Source organism: Brachycentrus maculatus, unplaced genomic scaffold (assembly GCF_059751285.1).
Source record: "Brachycentrus maculatus isolate JH-2025_06_01 unplaced genomic scaffold, ASM5975128v1 h1tg000199l, whole genome shotgun sequence".
In the NCBI taxonomy this organism is placed as follows: domain Eukaryota; kingdom Metazoa; phylum Arthropoda; class Insecta; order Trichoptera; family Brachycentridae; genus Brachycentrus; species Brachycentrus maculatus.
The window spans coordinates 1219132-1243574 of NW_028280950.1; the positions used below are offsets into that span (position 1 = coordinate 1219132).

Here is a 24443-nt window from a genome sequence, read left to right on the forward strand (position 1 = left end):
AAAGTTATGAAAGTCTAAGTATTTACAGGGCCTACGACCATCATAGGCTGGTTAAAGTGATCACTTTACACAAGTGTAACATTTACCAATTCAACCCATGATGGACAACCATGCTACTCAAATTTTTGAAACTTAAATTAGTTAAAATATATATTGATCAATCTCGAAAAACAATCTCGCATACTGTGTTTCGAGTTTGATTAATATATCTTGAAGTTTCAAGAATTTGAGTAGTGTGGTTGCCAATCATGATTAGAAAGGTAATGTTACACGTGTGTAAAGTGATCACTTAAACCAGCCTATGACGGTTGTAAGCTCTGTAAATGCTCAGACTTCCATATTCTTCTTCATCTGTGTTGAGATGTCAAAAATAATGTATGAAATAAACATATTTATTTCTAAATATCTTAACAGAGATGACGAAGTTATTGAGATGAGAATATGGAAGTATATGTATATAAAAGAACTTAGATCTGTTTTTGTCAGATTTATTTCGTAATCATCGAACAATGTTTAGTATTGCGTGTTACTATTAACTTCAACATATCGCTCACTCCTTTCAAGAACGTCATAAATAAAAAAACTTGATTTTTCAGGACAACGTTTTTAATGTTTAAAAATATAATACAATGTGTTAAAAATAAATATCAGGCCACTTATTGAACTTTTTACCGTGCAACAGATTTTTTAGGTAAATGTGTGAATGTTTTTTCTCCATTTGAAAAATATTAAGTAAATTTAAAATAAAAATTAAGCATTACCTTTTCTTCAAAATGCAAAAACAACACTTTCTGCCCTGTAGCGGGTAAATATTAAGTTAAAAATATACCGCTTTTTCTGGGATATAGTACATTTTCTGGGCATTACGAAAACATACACAGCTGAAAATTGACGATTTTTGATTTATGACGTTCTTGAAAGGAGTGAGCGATATGTCGCTTCTTTTATCAGTCACGTAAAATAGATTTAGCTATGTAACTATAGCAAAAATTGTTATTATGAGAACGTATATATTATGACGTCATTTGTACATAATAACATTTGTCATAATAAAATCAATCCTCTTAATTTTTAAATACATAATATGTATAATATATAATTAGATTAAAACCAATATTTTTAGCTTTTCCACTTTTTTATTTGACCAGCGACCGGGTTTCGTCGTTACCGACATCATCAGACTGGTGGGAGGCTATACAAATTGTTATGTTATATATAAAACAAGGCAGGAGTTGATAACCATGATTGAATATAATTTTATTGAGAAATTAATTTAATTTGATTGAATTTAAGTATTGTATGATATTAAAAATATTTTTAATAAAGGTTTTTTGTATTGAGAGCACGATTTTATATAAAGTTATATTAGATTTGCATTTTTTGTGAATGAATTTAAATTATGTAAAGAAGTATCAGGAACTGCTGGTTGACGGCTCCCTAGCGCAGCGTAGTGGAGGGAGCCGTCAACCAGCAGTTCCTGAAATTTCGTTACATAATTTAAATTAATTCACAAAAAATGCAAATCTAATATAACTTTATATAAAATCGTGCTCTCAATACAAAAAACCTTTATAAAAAAATATTTTTAATATCATACAATACTTAAATTCACTCAAATTAAATTAATTTCTCAATAAAATTATATCAAATCATGGTTATCAACTACTGCCTTGTTTTATATATAACATAACAATTTGTATAGCCTCCCACCAGTCTGATGATGTCGGATGTCAAATAAAAAAAGTGGAAAAGCTAAAAATATTGGTTTTAATCTAATAATATATTAAAAATGCAATTCCATCACGAAGTGTCAGTGGATAATATAAAACATAATATGTATATCTATTTAAGCACAGTGTTCAGACTGTTCGATAACAATACGCAAATTACCTTGGAAAAAAAACTTTAGATACCTATTTCCCGTCGTGAGGTGTATCCATTTCCAGTTTTCTACTAACCTTGTTAATCCTAAATAATAATAAAAAAACATCAAGGCTTTCGTTCGCCATTTTCGATTTCTATTAACACGTAGAAGTGCAAAAAATGTTTCCTTAAACTTGTGAAGCCTGAAACTTGAAATATTAAATATATATTTTTTTGACATCTCAACAAAGATGAACAAAAATATGAAAGTCTGGGCATTTACGGGACTAACGACCGTCATAGGCTGGTTTAAGTGATCACTTTACACACGTGTAACATTCACCAATTCTACCCATGATTGACAACCACACTACTCAAATTCTTGGAACTTCTATATACATATGTATATGGTTCAATTTCGAAACATAGTGCTTGAATCACTAGAATTTCCCTAGATACGTCTATTGGTGCGATGAAATAAGCTTTTTATGGAGCAGAACTTCTTTTATTTGTATGTGAGGTCCGAAGCCTGGATTATAATCACATATTTGATTATCCCCATTTTAAATCATTTGTATTTCTGTTCGCTTTTTTGTTGTTGAAAAAATCAATTCGACTACGCCAATAAAAACGTATTATGTAAGTTTTTCAATTGTGAAAATAATAAAAAAAAATAACAAATAAAATAATAAACCTACCTAATGTTTTAAAGCCAGCTGATGATCCTTAGTCATGAGCGACCGTTTTAGAAAAAGAAGATAAACATATCCTATTTTTTCATGGTTGTATAAATGTATTTGATCTTGACGTGCAATACTTGTATTTTTATTCTATTTTATTGGAAAACAGGATAATACTTTTTAAATTACGACAGTAATAATTATACGAAATTATGTATTTTTTAAAAAGATGGTTGAATTGAGTGGAGATCTTCTCAGAAGCAATACGTAATAGCATTATCGTTGTTTTATGAATCATAACATAATTTAGTTGGACATAAGTAGTTTTGTAATTATAGGTTTAAAACTTGTGGTGGAAATATTACAGGTTTTCCACTTCAAATTAGTTGTTGTTCAAATTGGTCGATTTACAAAAAAAGGCGTTATGTTGTATTCCATATATATATTTTTTAATTTTAAAAATATATTCATATTAGTACTTTATAAACTGTCAGTATGAAAACCTGCCCACATCTTTTATTCTTAAAACTAGCAAGAGCGTTTAGTCGTCAAGTTGACAAGCCTGCGCGGCGTGCTGTCATAGTCTGTGCGCGCGATGTGTACTAAGAAGTTTTAAGATAAATTTCAGTACTACTTTGAATTATGAGCACTTCTATGTATTCTTCAAACTTTAACTAAAAATAAATACAATATAACGTCCAATTTGTTTTGTAAAATATCCTTATTTTATTTGTTAAAAGTACTATTTTGTTTGTAAAACGTTCAATTTGAAGTGGAAAATCTGTGCTGATTAAAGGGACATTGATTACATTTCCCGACTTAAGTACTTATTTACATACACGCGTAAGTAGGGAGTTAGTATTTTATAATATAGTTAGCTACTTACAAGGTACATTACCCACTTTAGGTCACTTACGCAAGTCAGGACGAAGGGGATTTTCTATTCGAATCTGATTGAGCGAAGGGCTCACGGGCAAATTGTTCATAACAAAATTATACGATTGTTTGTCATCATTCAATTAAAGGAATCACTCTGCGATTTGGGATGCAGACACCAGTAGGAAGTCATTTTTCTTATGTACAGAAATGTATTATGTACATAATACATGTATTTGTACATAAAAATAAACATAGTTTGTTTTTATTTGCGGAACTGTTTGAAGAACAATAAAAACACACTTTTCCAACATTGGTCAAAGCAGCTAGCTATATCTTCAAATGATGATTCGGAAGAAACAGGTTTTTGTTTATACACGCTCAAACAGTAACAAGAGCGAAAAAAATGAAATTTTGTATTTTTTATATACTCAGAAGAATTTTGGAAATTTTAATGCAGAAAATATTACACATATGACGATACAACAAAATACCTAAACTAAGGCCCAATATACGATAAATCGCAACTATTTTTTTAAATCCAGGTAATGTTTGACGTAACTAACTAACTAACCATCACGTCGCTTCCCCGCAGGGGTAGACAGAGAGAATAGAACGCCACACCACTCTGTCTTTGTAAACATTCTTCGCCTCTTCCAAGTTCATGCATCTCCTCATACATACCAGCTGATTTGACGTTTGACGTGATTGAATTATTTTTTTAAAACATCGTTTTTGTGTTGGAAAATAAGTTTTTCTTCGAATTAAATATATGGTTTTGAAAATAAAGAGTTATTGAAAGGTAAAGAGTTTAAAAAACCTATATCTTTTATATGTATCGTTAAAAAAGGCCAATTTAAAAATACAGTTTTTTTTTTCAATTATCTGCAGAGATGACGACCGGTTTATAAGCGCTATCGATCGCATACTGATCGCGAGTTCCCCCTTATAGATGGGCTGGTTTAACAATGTAAGGACACATAAATCACATACTATGATGGAAACGGACCAAAAAAAAACAAAAACAAAAAAAAATCCGTCTTGAAATATAAATGTTTAAGTTATAAATCGTACTTTTAATTTTCCAAAGCCCTTAAAACTAAAATGTCAAAGAAATATTATAATTGAATTTGAGAGGCAAAATTACGAAGCTTACGGAGTTTTCAAGCATTTAAATATGCTGATTTCTACATCACGTGAAAGGTCTTAATTAGTTTTGGCAGTATACTCAGTACATGAGTGATATTGCATTAATATTAACTACTTACAGGGGATTTAATTTTTTAGAATTGGTAACTTCTAATAATATAACGGATAAAATGTTGCCACCCGGATAAAATCACAATCTTGTGGTGAAATTGCGTGATGGTCAGTTGGTTAGCAAGGCCCTTTATTATTATGCCGAGTACCTACTAAAGCATGCAGCCTTCATTTTACATACATACAAGTAAACACTCAAACTTTATGGTAACCTCATGTCAGTGATACTCAAGGGTCCTGGAGGCTGAAGTTTAGTGATGTGATGACCTTAGATGGATGTTGCAAAGCAACTATTGCATTATTGTGAACTGGTTTGTCTCTGGAGAGTTTGAGCATAGATATGTAAAATGATAAATTGATTGCTGTCGTATGAAAACGAACTTACATTAAATTTTAATATGTTTTTTTGGTAAATTAAACATAGACAGGTACTTTTTGCGTCAATTTGATACTTAATCAGAATACTTTTAAGCTTAAAAAATATTGCAATATTTTTTTTGTTTGTAAAATTTCTGCAACAAATGCATCATATATTTTTCATCAAATTTGAAATTCATTTTAATGTTTTATTCAAACAAAAAATAATTTTACAGATTTAATAGATATAATAATACGGCAAGTAAAGTAAATGTTAAAAATCATCCTTTTATATGAAATACATGATTGGCTGCAAAATTGAGAAATAAAAATACTTGGAACTACTGTCTGTAATACCATCTTTTCCTTGCTTCTTGCTAACTCCTTACCTTATGTTAATCACACAGTCATCATTGTTTTCATCAACGAACAGTTTCATAAAAAAACATTGTTTTAATAATTTGATAATTTACACTAAAAATTCAATATGTTACATAATTACAATTAAAGATATTTAATTATATATGCAAGAACTATCTTCCTACTCATTTGAACCAATTCAAAATGATAATATTTTCTGATTAGTTAGTAGATATTTTTTCCTAGCAAAACGCCCGCCAATGTACACAAATGTGTTTTGTACATAAAAATAAACACAGTTTATTTTTATTTTCAGAACTCTTCGTGTAACAATAAAAACACGCTTTCCCAACTTAGATTATATATATATATATATATATATATATATATATATATATATATATATATATATATATATATATATATATACATATATATATATATATACATATATATATATATATATATATATATATATATATATATATATATATATATATATATATATATATATATATATATATATATATATATATATATATATATATATTGTATATATATGTACATATAATATTATAACAAATTAAACCATAGTGATACGATCATTAAATTACCAAAGCGGATATTTTGTGGTTTAGCATATCAAGTTATGCAAAAACAAAGAGACTTTCTTGATTACTTGCAGTATATTTAAAAACGAAAATTTTGTTAAATTTGATATTAAAATGAAATAAATATTAATATAAACATATTTTTTTTACTGGATTTACAAAATTCAACAATTGTTTTGTTCTTCAGGATTAGATTCTATCCTGTCGAACATGAATGCAATTGCATTAAGCATTGATTTATCATGTATCATTTTATTGACAATAGAGGTAATGAATGGATAGTTTCCGCTTCCAAGTGACCTATAGACTAAAGCTTAATTATGTTGTATACAAATCTCCTGTGAAATTTCAATGCCAGACTCTTTTGACTGATTCATTAGCGAAGCACGATACAGAATAATAATGTTTGCTGTGCATTCAATTCGTTTATGCGATAAAAGCAATGTAATTATGGACACGATATGTATATCTTCTTTCAGATTCGGATTACGTAGGGATGAATCATCTTTATTGGAAAATGACATTTCTATTGTATTTAACATAGATTATTAGATATTTTGATCATTAAAAAATCGAATAATCAAAGTTTATAGGACTTTGAGTCAAAAGATCTCTGTGCATAGGTTTTTCACGGTTCTATTAGCATATTTTCCAAATGACTACACAAGTACCTAAAATAATATATATTTTTTCAAATTTCAAAGTACGATAAGCTCAAATAAAAATTCACCGCTAGAAAAAAGAGCATTTAAAAAGAATTCTCCATTATTTTAAAATGGAAAATGTTAGAAGATTTTCAGACACACTTTTACAGACGTAGGTATGTACATAATATATAAATATACCGTCAATTTATTTAGAATTTTAACCGCTGGACTTCGGAAAGTCTGTCGCTAGTGCTTTGTGGTCAGCATATTTGACTACTATGTTGGAGGTCCCGGAGTCGATTCTCAAAAGGTTGTCTAAATAAATACAAGTGTTTTTTCAGTACAATATCCCGGACTGCTACCTGAGGTGCAGGACTGATCACCTTACCTTCATATAATAAACGATCAAATTAACATAACATCAATTCGATACAGTGCCTTATACACCATAAGGATCAGTTGTAGTAAGACATTGTAAAGTTTGTTATAACTATGTGGTATGAATAATAATTATTGGCAAGATTATGATAAAGTATTTATCAACACTTCGCTAAGTTTCTCTCTGTTTAATTTTAATAATTCCCTATTTTCAAAGCTAGATATTGAAAATCAATAAATTCAATATAACACATATTGTGTGATTCATCAAAGCTACATTTGTTAAATTTTTTTAGTGAAAATTATTATAGTTAAGACTACAAATAATTAATAAATGTAAGCAATAAAACTAAAATAAATAGGTAAAATACCCGCCTATATCATCGAAATCCATATTGGGTTTTCAATAGTCATGCACGGCCATAAATTTTCATCGATGTAAATAAAGGTTGGATCGTCAAAAAATGTATGCGCAAGGTTGACACACGTTACACATAACAAATTACAAAGGACAGACATGTTCGATGACAAATATTTGTGGATTAAGTCCGTGGTATCCCATTTAAGGCCGATTGCTACACTAAACAAAATACAATAGGTAAAGCAGTTGTGTGCGAGGGCAAGTTCATTGTCAGTTACACATCTTGGTCGCGGTAACTGAAAATCTTATTCATAGGTGAAGATATAATATCTAAATAATATACATTAAAAATAATGGTAAAACAGTCTTTATGAAACCATTATGACGTATCTATTAAGTCATTATTCAATTATATTTAATACCACAAATTACTTTGTATAATAATGTATGGCAAATAGGTAAGAACATGTGATGTATGTATATTTTTTAAAACACAATAAAACATTTGTTTGGTTCCTAGATAAAAACCTTGTATATCAATTTAAAATATTTATCCAAAAATGTTTTTTTTGTCGTACTCTTTAAAAATACACTGTATCTCTGTTATTAGTATTACCAAAATATATATTTTAAAATAATTTAACAAAAACATGATTCCTTTTTTGCATTTGATATGTGTCGGTTTAATGTAAACTTGTGGGAACTAATACAGGCTATAGAGAGGAGGTTTTGTTTATTTTTTTGTACATTGATAAAGACAATGAACGAATCAGAATGAAGCTTTTGATTGTTTTTTTTTCTTACAGCCAATAAAAAAACTCTCAAGAAAAACAAAACTTTACATAACATAAGTTGTTATTTTCTACGTTTGTCTTTTTAAAAATGTGTTGAATTCTACGCTCATCTTCCAACTCACAATTCTATGCAGACAACATTTCTTTGGCCTGAAAAACCTTGAAAAACATATTTAAAAAAAAGTAAACATGGCGACAATATTGCTGTAAACGTTTAAGTAAAAAAAACTTTGGACGCGCCGAACTTATGGCCGACTTAGTTTCCAGTAAAATATATAACCATCAGTTCGGTAAATTGACCTGAATTCTCTATGCACATAATATTCGATCAATAACTATGTAAAAAGGAAATTGAGATTGCCTTTATAATTAAAAAAAAACATCAATTGATTGTCTCTGTTCAGTTGTTTACAATTGCCCTTAATTGTGTATTTAATCCCCAAAATTTTAGCTTTTAAAAACCTGATATTTTTATCCATTTTCAATTAAATTTTTACTTGGTAAACACCACTATTTCTTAAAATCTATCGTGACACGAGATTCGGTGACATAATAAATTTAGGGAAATAGGGGTATTTACCAAGTAAAACTGTAATTCAAAATGGATGGATAATAGATAAAACCACAAAGTAACAATAAATTAACGATTTTTTACTAACGCTGCGTGTATTTTTGTTTCAGATAAGAAGGCATCAAATCCTGAATAAGGATGAAACCAGGATAAAGAGATATCCGATTAACAATCGGAAATAAAAGAAGAAACTCAAGAAGAAAACCAACATATTTTTTATCAATTTGAAGAAGAAATACGAGTAGAGCAGCAAGATGAGGCTCGTCAAAGCATTTTTTAGGAGAATATCCAAAGATTTTAAACAAAAGGAATTATTCCCGCTTAAAATATTATTCTTCGTACATGCGTCAAGTAAGTTGAATAATTTTAAAATTTAATAACAAATTAGCATTAAAATTATGATATATAACGGTACCAGGTCAGGTGAGAAATTATGTCTCGACTAGATTTTTTTTGCATATGATAGATATGATAATTTTAGATAGAATATTGTAGAATATAAAAAAATTGTTACTACGATTGTATAGTAAATGTTCCGATTTTTATTAAATTTTGCAACAATAATTATCAGTCAGTTTAAAAAAAAAATGAGTTACATGATTTTAAAGATAAATAATTCATTGTTTTTTTAATAATCTCAATCCAAAGCCTACTTAAAATAATTTCTTAAATTTTAAGCGTTGGAATACATATTTAATAAAATAAGCAGAGTAACAATAATATAATTTATGTCAAATCGGAAAACAAAATAATTTAAAACATCATAAAGGCTATTAACATTTAAATAGTAAATTTTTATTAATTTTTATACTGGAAGTGGTTCTTAGTTGTTCCATCCACTTCCGCGACCTTATGGTCATCATATTTAATAGGATCGGCACGTGATGACGTTTAAACACTTTGCCTAAATGTAATTTACAATGAAGACGATACCACGTTATCTGATAATACTTTTAGAATGGGGATGATTTTTCAATGCTGAAGTTAGGAGACTTAGCATGAGATAAAACCTTCATTATATTATCAATATTTTAAATTTTAATTTTTACTTACTATAAGTATTAAAAATATTTCATAAATTTATTCGGCAGTCACTTTGTGGTAAAATTCATCCATTTTTATTTAAGTTTTACTAAGTATGTACCACTATTTCCTTAATCTATTGTGACACGTGTTTCGATGCATTCAGCATCATTTTCAATTGAAAATTATGCTGAATGCATCGAAAGACGTGTGACAATAATTTTTTTAAGAAATAGTGGTATGCACTAAGTATACTTTAAGTTAAAAATGAAAAGAAATTTACCACAAAGTAACTTTCGAATCAACTAATGAAATATTTTTAATATTTATAGCATTTACTTTGCAGGTACTCATTTTTAATTTCTTTTATTTTATTTAAAAAAAATGTTAGTTATGTTAGTATATAACAACTCTTTAAGATTTGTTGTACATGTTTCGAGCCGTACCCGTCTCTTCGTCGGGACAGTCAAATAATAGTACATGTCACTACCATAGTGTTATTCACACACTTGCAACTATACAAAATGTTAATCACATACGTTTTTGGTCGCTCCGATAATCGAAATGCACTGAAGATTACAGAACAACATCCACTCAAGGCCAAGGTCTGATATGCACTTAGGATGTTATTCAAAATAGGCCATTGTATAACTAATAGATCTGAACTTTCAGCTCTGTTTGTGCTGTACCCTTACCTGACCCTGCACATGCGGGAGTTGGGCATCAATGTGGAAGAGACGGCCATCATGTCCGCGGTCACTCCCGTGGTGGCCATCATCATGCCGCCGATAGCGGGAATGATCGCAGATAAGATCGGGAACTTCAAGGTAAGATGCTCTTGATAACACAACTTTCAGTTCTGTTCCGTGTCTGTCTGCTGTGCTGGTCGGAGTTGTGGGCGTCTGTGTACCGGCCAGCGTCCGATCGGAGTCGGATCTAGCTGACTAATTAAACTAAATACTAATCCCTTTCACTGCCTAAGCACCGGGGTACTTTTAGAAAATTTGGTGATAGATTTACAAACCTGTATTTATTTAGATTGGCAGTGAAAGGTATATTGAAAGCTTTTAAATGTAAATTCACAGTAAAATCGGGATACAATTTTTTATGTTGTTTAACATTTTCAAATATAAAAAAATATATTCGGAAGGCACTTAAAAATAATATTCCTTTAATTAACAACCAAACAAATTTTACTTATAGTCCATTATATGATTCAATATCGGTTAAGCAAGATTCGTCAATATCCATTTCAAAACCCGCCCATTCCTTTCAACCTACGAGTATATAAGCTGGTTCAATAATATTTTTTTAACCCTAGTGGATGTTTGACCTCGGCACTTAACGCATGTTTGTCCTGCAACCATTAGTGCATGTTGGTCTTCGGGTCAACCAAAAATCGCACGTGTTTAACAGTTTATGTAGTTTTAAGTGGGTAATTAGTGCTATGGTAGTGAAGGGTAGTATTGTTTGCATGCTGTGGTAGTGATTGTCCTGACGAAGAGACGGGCATGTCTCGAAACTGGTAGACATAAAAATCTCGGTGAGTGATTATATACTAATATTACAAACATTTTTGTAAAAAAATAAATAAGTAAAAATGACTAACCACAAAGTAAAAGCTTTAAATATTAATAAGGATTTGTATTTATTTATACAAACATACACATACATACAATATTTCCTCAATGAACTATATTTCTAATGACAGGGTAAGAACAAAACCTTTAATTTTACAAACAAATAACACACATCATATTTTAGGTATGTGTTTATTATTATTTATTCGCATTCGTTAGATAAAAGCGTCTCGGTATTAAAAACTCGCAGATTTTCAGTAATTTGTTGCCCAGTTATGGTTAAAAACTTAATGCGACAGCTACATCATTGTGTGGGATATTTGTTGAATGTTCATAATCAGATAAATTTCCTTTTTTTTTTACAAAAATCAAATAAAAAATGGCTATTTTTTCTTTGCATTACGTTCTAACACCGGAATGTGTCTGTCAAAAAATTAATATCTCATTATTTTACCATTATTACGGGCAAATTATCGTTCTTTGTTATTTTACCGATTATTTTTTTTGCAAAATTATTAATATCTGAATAAGCCACATTACTTTGTGTTCACGTGTAAAAACTGCAGCGTAATCGTTGTTACTTTGTTCTTAAGCGGTTAAAGGAACTCATAAATTATTATAATAGATTTTTGTCATGATGTTGGTTTATTGGCTAATAAATTAAATGAAAAATCACAAGACTATCGATAACATTCATATTGAAATCTGTATGGAACTAAGGGAGATATTAAGGTTTGAACTTTAGATATTGGAATAAAACGAAAAACGTGCGTTCGCATACGTCATTAAATTTCCGTCATCGAACGTTTTATGGCGTCATATGGTTTATTGTCTATGGTTTATGAAGCTGTAATAGCAGTAGTGTGGATTGTTTGTTTATCACTACACTACCATTTGTGTTGAGATGAGATGTCAAAAAATAGTAAGTACCTTAATATATTTTAACAGTTGAAGATATATAGGTACTATTAGTTCGAATAGGTACCTTTAATAAAGGTAGCGATGACCCTGACATAGTAATATATCATCCGTTCGACCTTTATTGTTATCCCGAGTTAAGATCCCGTACGGTCCACGGATTAATTGATGCGAGTTGATTCGTTTCGGATCCGAATGATTATGAATGGATTAGACCGGTTTTCTGTAATTCAGCACGACCAATGATCGGTCCGGAAGTTGTGTCAAGAGCATTTACCGATCCAATTTAGTGGGTCGCTGCTATGTGGGATAGTCTTGATTATTCGCGATGCCTCGTTTCATGGAAATCGCGATTGTGCTTTGCAAAATCACCACGATAATGGGCAGGATGCTATTCTGGCGGTGACGTGGTTCTTTTGTCGAAGTGTTATAATAATTGCATTCGGTATCATATCGCACACAGGCACATTATTATATCGGTGCCTCTATGACACAATGCTGGACGGCATGTGGAATGTTATTTTCAGAGTTTAACACAATATACCCGTACATATATCGCTCACTCCTTTCAACAACGTCATACATAAAAAAAACTTGATTTTTTAGGAGATCGTTTTTAAAGTTTGAAAATATAATACAATGTATTAAAAATAAATATCAAGCCACTTATTGAACTTTTTACTGTGCAACAGATCTTTTTAGGTAACACCTGAATATTTTTTCTCCATTTGAAAAATATTTAGAATACCAATTTAAAAAAATAATTAAACAATACTATATAATAAATTAAACAATAAATCTTCTAAATGCAAAAACAACACTTTTTGCCCTGTAGCGGGTAAATATTAAGTTTAAAAAATGCTGCTTTTGCTGGGATATAGTACATTTTCTGAGCATTCCGAAAACATGCACAACTGAAAATTGACGATTTTGATATATGACGTTGTTGAAAGGAGTGAGCGATATGTTCGATTCTTTTGATTCATATATCCACTAGAAATATTGCGTATGGATCCACGTAATAATTCGTATATTTTCCATTGATTAATTTATTCACTTAAGCTTTTAAACATTGTAATTAAAAACAATTATAACAATATTATATTTTTAATAATTACTATTATGCGTCCTTACTATTAAAATATTAAGGATGCACTCATCTTTTTCAATGTCAGTAAATAATGCTAATACCGAGAAATCATTATAAAAGAAATTCACATCAGTAAAGCCATGAATATATTGTTAGGATTTTAATCCTTTTCTACTCGCACTGAGAGTGAAAACACTCAAACCCTTATTTTATATTTATGTATATATATATATATATATATATATATATATATATATATATATATATATATATATATATATATATATATATATATATATATATATATATATATATATATATATATATATATATATATATATATATATATGTACATACATATATTTTTACACACATATATAGTTTCTGTAATACTTTCATCTTAATTTTAAACCGGTTAGATCATGATTTATGATGTACAAATGCAAAGAAACGTGGAAAGAATTTGCATGTTAATATAATTCATCCGATTCACATGATGGATGGTAATGGAAAAAATATCGCAGATATGCCGATAAAGTCAGCCCAGATGGTTCACGGCGGACAGACCAGGAGAACAGCTTTCTAAAGAAGTGTTGGTTGACGTTTCGATATCCCCGTCCCTTTCCAGTTGCTGCTGTCTCTGTTCTCGGCGCTGGGCGGGGGGGCGGCCCTGATGCTGCTGCTGGTGCCCGTGGGGAGGGTGACCGTCACCTTCCCGCCCCGCGTGGACCTGGCCATAGGGTGCCCATCCAACACTCCGGTCTTGGCGGCCGCCCAGTACACTTGCGACCCCGTTCATCCATATGCCTTCGACGTAGATATGAGGTATGAACATTTTTTTAAAAATAATTTTTTAAACATAAATATTTGTGTTTTTATTATTTATACGAATATTTCAATTTCATACTATTTCTGTGAGCCTAAACGGCTCATTATTATAAATAGGTATCAAATTTTGGTAGAGTGGGTTCGAACCGAGAAACTCTGACTTAAGAGTCCGCGACACGGGATCACAACCCGACACTTATTTTGATTCCCGATTTTTATTTTTCCCGATTTATTTTGGAAAGCAAAATGGATGATACGTAGTTTATTCGATGGCTTCGACGTAGATATGAGATATAAAATATTTCATTTATATTTTTCCCGATTTATTTTGCAATGTAAATGGGTGATACATAATTTATTCAATTGATATGTTTGTTTATAGTTAAGGCCCAGAAATCAATAGCCCGCAACTTAAAGAAAATTTTATTGATTTATTCGGCAGTCACTTTGTGGTAAAATCTATCCATTTTTAATTAGTGTTTTTCTTGGCAAATATCACAATTTCTTAAAATCAAATAGATTTAAATAAAATGAATTGTTACCCAGGTAACAAATAATATAATTGATTTTTTTTAAACTCCGTTTTTGCATAGGAAAACTGTTTGTTTTTCGAAATTAATGACTGGTTTTGAAAAGAAAAAAGATATTGTAAGGTGAGGAGTTACTATGTAGTAAATTATAAAAAATATGTTTGGAATATTGCAAATTATCTAAAAAAAAAACAAATTTCAATATATACTAAAAAAAATTGACGTGGCGAGACGTGTAGCCCTTCGCACTAAATTATATACGGTCATGTTATATACAGTTACTAACTAAATTATATGTTTGCAAATAAGGCCTTTAGTTAACACTCGATGGATTTTTACATTTTTGGATGACAATTATTTATTTACATACTATACAAATATGGATTTTTATGTTAATTATAGTTGATTTATTCATTTTCTTAAGTAAGTCCATACTCATTTTTCAAAGAGATTCGTGAGAATATGATCATTCATCATATATTTATCGATTATGTGTCTTACATGTATAATTTATTTACAATGTTGAAAAATACATTAATTTATTTGCATTAGAAAAAACACTTTACGCGACAATGATTTTTAAGATTATAAATAATATTATTTGAAGCAGTGATACGCAATTTAAACCAAACTACCGTTTTTCCTGCCAGATATGGATATATTTATGATTAAAATCGAGAAATACAAATATTTACTTATGGGTTTGCAACTTGAACATGGATGGTTATTACTGAAAGTGTTGTATAAACACCTTGGTGATCATTATTTTCATTTGTTTTCTGTTTATAATAACAGACGCAGCAAAAATTGTAAGATACAAAAATGATCTGAGACTAAATAAACTCAGGTAAATAAGTAAAAATGATGTTTTGATATTCGGTTAATCAAGTTTTATAGATTGAATTTGCTCGTCCTTAGTGTCGTCTTGAGTTTTGTCTATTTAAATATCTCACGGGGTTAGTCTCCATTAAGTTTACTATAAAACATCTTTCGGACGCTTTATTTAATATAATAATTATAAATTTCAATTCGTACGTAGCAGAATTCTAAAATGAAATTTAACGACGTTTTTTGAATAATGAAAAACGGTAATAATATGCGATCCTGTTATGTAATCCTGGTATGTATATGTTAGTATATTACGTTATATTTTAAAATTATGATATGACATGATTACTGAAAACCATCAAAGTTCGGTTATAATATGCCTTTTACAATATGCTTTCATATATATTTGCGAAAATAGCAAGATTTTTGCAAGATTTTTTTTGGTAATCAAAATTTAACTTTGTTTTAAAATCACTAAATATTTTATAATAACTTTACAACATTTTGAGTGTGTCCAAATACTTGTTCACAAAATCTGGATTATCTCCAATTACAGGAGTTATTTTCATATTATTTTTTGACATCTCATCAAAGATGAAGAATAATGGGTAGAATTGGTGAATGTTACACGTGTGTAAAGTTATCACTTAAACCAGCCTATGACGGTCGTCAGCCCCGTAAATGCCCAGACTTCCATATTCTTCTTCATCTTATTATAACTTTATTATAATGTCTTCCGGTTCGAAGCTAACCGCTTCATTTTCAAGACCGATTAATACTTGATAAAGAAGCGGTTAGCTTCCAAACCGGTAGACATTATAATTAAGTTATAATAAAATATTTATAGTGATTTTCAAACAAAGTTACATTTTAATTATAAAATGGAAAATCACAAGATTAGTGGTTTGACGCGTTTAAATAAAATACAAGTAGCAAGCTGCAAGCTGTTCTGGTGAAATAATGTTTTTGTATGTGTATTTTAATTGTGTATGTATTATGTAAATGAATAATAATAAAAATCAATGGAATAAATGAATGATAAAATAACAAAACGGTTATTTTGCGATAGTCATGTAACGTGGGTTATCGCGGGTATTTTAAATCTAAGCAGAACGTAACAACCAGCTTCCACAGAATAACAATGTTATAAAATCACTGCATTGATTTTATAACAAAGTAATTTTGTAAGTATAAAAAGAAAAATCACAAATATTAATTATTAGTTTACGCTGTATTTATATTCGGAAAAATAAATTCCCGGACGTAATTTTTTTAACGTTTATTTTTATTTTTAACGGAATAACTCACATAGCCTCTTTTAGAGGCTTATCTGGATGTAGGATATTAAGTTTAGGGAAGGTAAATTTGAAAAATACATTACAAATACCCAGACCAATTGAAAATAAATCATTATTGGATGTATTTTGCACTATGCGAAAATAAAACCCGCGACGCCCGTTTAGCAGTCAAGCGTCTGCCCAACTACGCTATGGCGCTTGTGCATGGTTGTTTTTCAATTGTATGAAAGTTTACTTGTGTCAAGTGTGGTCCCGTGGTTAGTGTCGCGGACTCTTAAGTCAGAGTTTCTCGGTTCGAACCCACTCTTCCACAATTTGATACCTTTTTCTTATAATGAGCCGCTTAGGCTCACAGAAATTGTATGAAATTGAAATATTTGTGTGAATAATATTTCTCTATTTAAAAATAAAAAATAAAAAAAATAAAAAATATTTAGTACTTAAAAATTGGTTAGGTACGTTAGAAATTGGAACAAAAACCGATATTTTTCGATATTGAAATGGCCCAATCAAAAAATAATGTCGCCACCGTTTAATTATGGGTAAAGTGCTATTCTTTAATACTGAGATGTACTATAATACGAGTTACAGGTGTACAAGTCTCGCTTAAATCGGTACAGTACACGAAGAACGCTAATTGCAGTAATAATTACTGTATTGGTGTAATTTAAGCCATTAAAGCAAAGTATAACAGGACTGTAGGTTATGTGAACCATGACTTCACAACTAGACTGTGGGAGATTTTTTTATGTGTCTTAAAGGCTCTAGGCAGAACCGTATAGCTGCCGAGAATTACACGCGTAGGCTACTTTGCACTAGTTATATTATAAAATACAATATGGTTAAAACTATAATAAAATACACATCTCAACATAGATGAAGAAGAATATAAAAACTCTGGTTAAGTGATCACTTTACACGCCTATCATATTACTACCTATGAAATTTCAATCACTATTCCAGGAGCTATCTTCAAGACTCTATGATACAATATCATCGTATATCGCTCACTCCTTTCAAGAACGTCATAAATCAAAAATCGTCAATTTTCAGCTGTGCATGTTTTCGGAATGCCCAGAATATGTACTATATCCCAGCAAAAGAGGCATATTTTCAACTTAATATTTACCCGCTACAGGGCAGAAAGTGTTGTTTTTGCGTTTTGAAGAAAATGTATTATTTAATTTAAAAATATATTTATCCTAGTTATTTTTCAAATGGAGAAAAAACCTTCAGGTTTAACCTAAAAAGATCTGTTGCACAGTAAAAAGTTTAATAAGTGGCTTGATATTTATTTTTAATAAATATCAAGCAAAAAACGTTCTCCTGAAAAATCAAGTTTTTTGATTTATGACGTTCTTGAAAGGAGTGAGCGATATACGATACGGCGACCTGATAATGTATGTTCAATCATCATTTTTCACATCTCCACATAGATAAAGAAGATTTTAGAAGTCTGGGAATTTACAGGGCTTACGACCGTTATTGGTTTGGTTAATTGATCACTTTAAATACGTGCAACATTCACCATTCTACCCATAATTGACAACCTCACTACTCAAATTTTGGGAACTGCAAGATATGTTGATCAATCTTGTGATACAGAACATACACGTGTTAAAGTGAACACTTAAACCAGCCCATGACAGATTAGACTTTTATATTCATGAGATGTCATAATATAAAAATAACTCTTAAGTGGAGAAATCCAGATTCGCGAACAAGGATTTGGACACATCAAAAATGTTGTGAACAATGACATACGATCAAGATAAAGAAAGGTGCATTGATAGTTCTGTAATACATGTCGCATTGTTTTATAAGGTTTGTTTATTTGTATCCTCATCACAGTGTTAAGTTGATTTATAAAAATTCATGAAACTTGCATTGAGCATTGAACATACTCGTTTTTCTTTGTTTCTTTCTCTCCTACTTCTAAATATTTGTTACGTTATATCATTACAGACTAGAGGTGTGTGGGGTGGTTTGTGACTGGCCACCAGAGAACGATTCCTTGACGATATCCCACGCAGAGAGCTACGTGGTCCAAATCCGGGACCCGCAGGAAGAGAGTTCAGAAGTCTTCAGGTACCCAGTCTCTCCAGAAGACCTCCCTAGGGACTCCTCCCTAGTGGATCAAAACAGCAAAAGGATAATCCACAACAGCGAACGGTATAAAACAACTATAAGAAGAATATCGCAAACGTCTTTATTTTTCCCAACATACGGAATGTATGGTTTAAATTGCCAGACGGACGACAACTCAACGGAAATAATGTGTGCATTTGGTCATAGCAACGCCACAAACGAAACTGACAAAGTAACAGATATGAAGCAGTTTAATTTCATGGCAAAGGTAATTCCGCTGTCTGAAACTTCAGACAGTATGGTCATGGCGCTTTCCGTAAAGTCTGAAAACAGGTTTATAAAGATGTTTAGTATCAAAGGACTTTCAGAAGATGAAGCGACAAAGCAAATAGCCAATATGACCAAGCAGGAAATCCTTGACATTAACCTTCCAGATGCAACGTGCACTAATTTTTACGCTCAGGTAAATTTTTAATCACTATTATAGATTGTTGAGTAAATATTTTAATCTGCAATACAACAGTTAAATATGAATATGAATTTTTACAAAATATACTTTTTATTTAGTACGTATGAAATAAAATCACAGATTACAATAAAAATCGATTTAAAATCACAGAACAGTAGAACTCCGATTATTTGAATCAATTGGGATCGGAGCACATTTGGATAATCAAAAATTCAGTAATTGAAAATTTTAAGCGTACAAGTACATTACATTAATTATGTAAGTATTGAACTGTAAACTAAAGTCATTACTTGCTGAACATCTCCGTCAAAGTAAGCTATTTGACTGTTATTATCCGTTTTCGGACAGCCAAATCCCACATCCGCTTGACAGTGAGAAGTTGTATGTGTTCATATATTTATTATTTTGCGAATTGCAATACGTTTTCGTCTTAATTTTTATTATCAGAAATTAAGTGATTAAGATAATCAAAAATCGGATAGTTGGAGATCGGATAAATGGAGTTCTACTGTAATTATTTTTATAGCAGATATCCAGCAGCAAAAAATACATAGGTTTACAGAACATAGAAAAAACATGCATCACTAAATTTCTTTCGTTTTTCAAACATTAATATAGAGTCCAATACATGAAACAAAAATGCTTATGTGGTTTGCTTTAGCAATAATCATTGCAATAGAAAAATGGACGATTTACACTGATGTGTGAGGGAGGCTTTCGTTGATGTATCCGACCATGATGCCAACAAGATTTAATTTATTTAATCTTAATACGTTTATTACATGCACCTGTTTGAAGACATATCGATGTGTAACCTTGTGTCTAGAACTGCAAACACTATGTAAATATATATTGCTAATGTATACTTACACATCATCTGTTTAATGCGAGCATAAAGGTCGTAGACCCTATAAAATCGTTTCATTAGTTACATTGTAAGATAAACAATAATATAAATATATATAAATGAGAAATGACAGCTTAACAAATTGCTTTAAACAGAATTTTAATATTTATCGCTTCAATTTTTTTTTGTTGGTTGCTTTATAAGATGTCCACCTCCATAGTTGTAATGGCCAGCACGCTCGGCTACCGTACTGGAGGCCCCATTCCAAAGGGGGGGTTAAATAATATAAGTATTTTTTTTCACTCCAGTATTTATATAATACTACTAGTACCTGAAGCGGAGGGCTGATCACCTTTCCTTCATGTGTTAACTATCAAGAAAACACTGCGTTTATATGATGCAGTGATAAGAGTTTGAAGAATATAATACGAATTAATATTTAATAATAGTTATTAAATTCTTATCCGTATAAAATAATGCATAGGGCACCAGATCAGATCAAAATGGTGTTAGATTGATTATCAATCATAAAAAAAGGCATGGTCCAATTCCTGATCTCCAGACACTTTAAGATCAAGATTTTTCACCTTGTCATCATCAATGATCAAGTTAACACCACGTTGATACGATGCGGTACCCTATGCACCATATGAGTGTGGACAGGGGTCAATAGATAATTTAAGGTAAAAAATTAAATTTGAAATCATTTCAGCAAGAGAAGGAAATATCCGTGGAGTTGGTATTCGGAACGAAGGTCAAAGGAAAAGAGAATACTGGAGAAAGTCAGAAGATGTCCGTGTCGTCATGCAGTCCGCAGTGTCTGGTGTCCAGTCCGCGCCATACTCTCTGCTCTAACATGAAGGAGGAGGTGGAACTGGACCCGGTCCTTACCTTTTGGACCTACATGGCTGTAAGTCAACATTGCATCAAACCATAAATCGATCCTACTATGGATGTAAGAAATCGGAGGCCTCACTTTGAAGTTGAAGGAAAAAAAATCTCCTTCTTCTGCTTGGTGTAAGCCAAGGCTGGCCAACCCGAGGTCCGCGGAGCAAATCACACATTTTTCCCTTAGTGTACACAAAACCACCAAAAGAACATTCCATCGTGCGTAGTTCGTATCATATCTCATATATGAGAGTCTTTCACTATCCTGACAATTTCAAGACCCATAATGGCGTCAAGTAGTAAAGACGTTGGACTAAAGAAGAGAAGAGTAACAGAAGAACTGAGAAGTATTTAAGACAGATGGACTATAAACTATTTTTTCGTGGAATTTAAAATAAAGCCAACATGCCTGATATGCAATGATTCTGTTTCTATCTTGAAAAAGTATGGCATTGCACAGAATTACGAGGCTAAACTTGCAAGTAAGTTAGAAAAACAACTAATAGTATATATATCTTGTTTGCTTTTTTTGTTTTACGGCCCGGTAGGATATATCATTTCTAAAATCCGGCCCGGCTTCTGAAAATGTACGCCTTGTGGCCAGTTTTTAAAGGGGATCAGCCTCCTGCAATGTTGATTCCCAGCTGTGAATCCATCTTTTTGGTGGTCTTGGGGTCTTGGGGTTGGCAGTGCAGTGCAATGTGGGAAGTCTGGATGGTTCCATTTTCCTCAAATGCGCATACCATTATCTTCGTCGTTGTCTTTCCCACCTAACGACGTCTTGGATCTCAAATATTTCTGTTATCCTGGTGTTCCAAATAAATTAATTTCATTAATTAATTCGGATGTCGGTATGTGGTAGTACATATCTGTCAATTTTAAAATTTACTTGGTAAATGTTACTAATTTTAAAAACATAATATGACACGTGTCTCTATACACTATAGAATGCATCGAAACACGTTTCATAACATACTTCAATAATTAGAGATACTTACAAAGTAAATGTTATGTTTTGAAATGAAATCTGACAAATTTATTTATTTTACGTATTTATTCAATATCACCCTGGACTGGTACCTGAAGCGGAAGGTTGATCACCTTTCCTTCATGTGTTAATGATCAAGATAACACGGCGTTTATACGATACAGTGCCCTATGCACCATTGGGTACGGATAAAGGTTTGAATCAGAAGGCATTTTAAAATTGTGAATGTTTTATTCAGAGAATACCGCGTCCTTCTTCTAACTTGACACTGAGAATTACCTGAAATATAATACATTTTATTGCAGTCGGTAATTCTTTTCTCGAACATTCCTTTACAGGACATCAGCTTGGTTATGGTCTCGGTATTTTACACGTAATTTGATCCTCCCGTCCCTCTTCCAGGTGTTTTCACTAACAAACAAATCGCTCACTCCTTTCATAAATAACGTCATAAAGAACGTCATAAATAAAAAAACTTGATTTTTCAGGAGAACGTTTTTAAAGTTTAAAAATATAATACAATGTATTAAAAATAAATATCAAGCCACTTGTTGAACTTTTTACTGTGCAACAGATCTTTTTAGGTAAAACCTGAAGGTTTTTTCTCCATTTGAAAAATATTTAGTATATTCAAAAAAATAATTTAACAATACCTTTTCTTCAAAATGCAAAAACAACACTTTCTGGCCTGTAGCGGGTAAATATTTAGTTAAAAATATGCCTCTTTTGCTGAGATATAGTACATTTTCCGGGCATTCCGAAAACATGCACAACTGAAATTTGTCGATTTTTCATTTATTACGTTCTTGAAAGGAGTGAGCGAAATGCGAAATTTTGTAACTGGAATAGTGTAAATGCCTGTTTTGTGTTACCCGTTGTTGTTAATTTTAATGAATTTATGTTACTGTTCTGTTAAATTTCCAAATAATATAAAATTTAAATTTAAATGAAATAATGGTAAGCCGTGTCATATTTCAGGTCCGCGTGTTCGTGGGAATAATCGGCGGAACGGCCTTCGCCATGTTCGAAGGGGCCGTGATCGCCATCTTGCGCGAGCACGAGGCTGACTACGGGCTGCAGAGGATCTATGGCAGCATCGGCGGCATGATCTCCTCACCCCTGTCCGGTCTGATGATCGACTATGCCAGCGGTGACAAGGGTTACACGGACTTCAGGTACTTAACTTAAAAATTAGGCTTAAAATCCGGCGCCAAACGGTGAAATCGATTGATGCACAAATTCTCTGATCCTAATATAACACTAAAGAACTCTGAAACCAATTTTTGAGGTACGATCTGCAAGTGCCTTAAAAAATAAAGCTGTTGAACTTTAGTTTCTATCAACTTTGTCATTTTTAAACCGGATCTTGGTCTATGTTTTCAGGATTTGAAATATATGAATTGAAAAAAATATATTTCACTATTACATGCTTAAGTTATCAAAACTACATGGTTAATACATTATCATTCGCTTAGAATCGATGGCTAGGTATTTATATTGTATATCTACATATATATATATAGATCTAAGAGGTGGTAAAATTACCACTACGAACCCTTATCCTTAACCAATGGTGCATAGGGCACTACATGAAATTGATGCAATGTTCACTTGATCGTTTATAATATGAAGACAAGGTGATCAGTCCTGGGCTTCAGGTACCAGAGTGAAACACTAATATTTATTTTTCCCCTCTATGGGTATCGAACCCGGGACCTCCAGCGTGCTAGCTAAATATGCAAACCACCACACTTTGGATGCGGACAAACAACATTATACCACTTGTAAATTTTACATTTCGTATACAAATGTATAATACTTATGTTGTATTATTTCTGGATCAACCCTTAAGAAAATGCCTAAAACTGTTAACTATCAATCACGATTGATTTCTTTTTATGTGCACTGCTACTTTGCATTCATTTACCATACGTATTATGTTCTTTCGACCCTTCTGTCTGAATTAACTCTTATTAAAAAAATATCTTATGATTCATTGTTTTCTACCATTTTTATCATGTGGCTATCAATAAATTCGTGAATTTGGTGGACAAGAATGTTTAACACATTGAGGAGCGGGTGCATAATGTTGAAATAATGCATCATTTATTCATGCATCGGTTTTGACTACCTGTCTTATTGCAGGCCCGCCTTCTATCTGTACGCCGTCCTGAAGATCGTCAGCGGAGTGATAATGCTGTCCATCAACCTGGAGTTCAAGACGCCGGCTTCTGACCTCATCAAGGACTTCGTGACCGTGCTGAGGAATGCGGAGATCGTGGCATTGTTCGTCGTTTGTTTCATGCTCGG

General features: G+C 31.4%; 1 protein-coding gene and 1 long non-coding RNA gene across 3 annotated transcripts in view; one reads left to right on the forward strand and one right to left on the reverse strand.

Annotated features, from left to right (window-relative positions):
• LOC148307404 (uncharacterized) overlaps positions 1 to 24443 on the reverse strand; it is a 164124-nt gene that overhangs the window by 47540 nt on the left and 92141 nt on the right. The gene's annotated exons all lie outside the window — the stretch shown is intronic.
• The window catches only part of LOC148307406 (uncharacterized), a 49145-nt gene that overhangs the window by 19694 nt on the left and 5008 nt on the right, over positions 1 to 24443 (forward strand). For both annotated transcript variants that reach the window (XM_088263448.1, XM_088263447.1), the window contains exons 2-8: positions 8869 to 9109; positions 10454 to 10608; positions 13998 to 14194; positions 18819 to 19404; positions 20970 to 21167; positions 23112 to 23308; positions 24279 to 24442. In XM_088263448.1, the coding sequence (XP_088119574.1) occupies positions 9013 to 9109; positions 10454 to 10608; positions 13998 to 14194; positions 18819 to 19404; positions 20970 to 21167; positions 23112 to 23308; positions 24279 to 24442 (1594 nt within the window). In that variant the 5' untranslated portion in view covers positions 8869 to 9012. The remainder of the gene's footprint in view (positions 1 to 8868; positions 9110 to 10453; positions 10609 to 13997; positions 14195 to 18818; positions 19405 to 20969; positions 21168 to 23111; positions 23309 to 24278; position 24443) is intronic.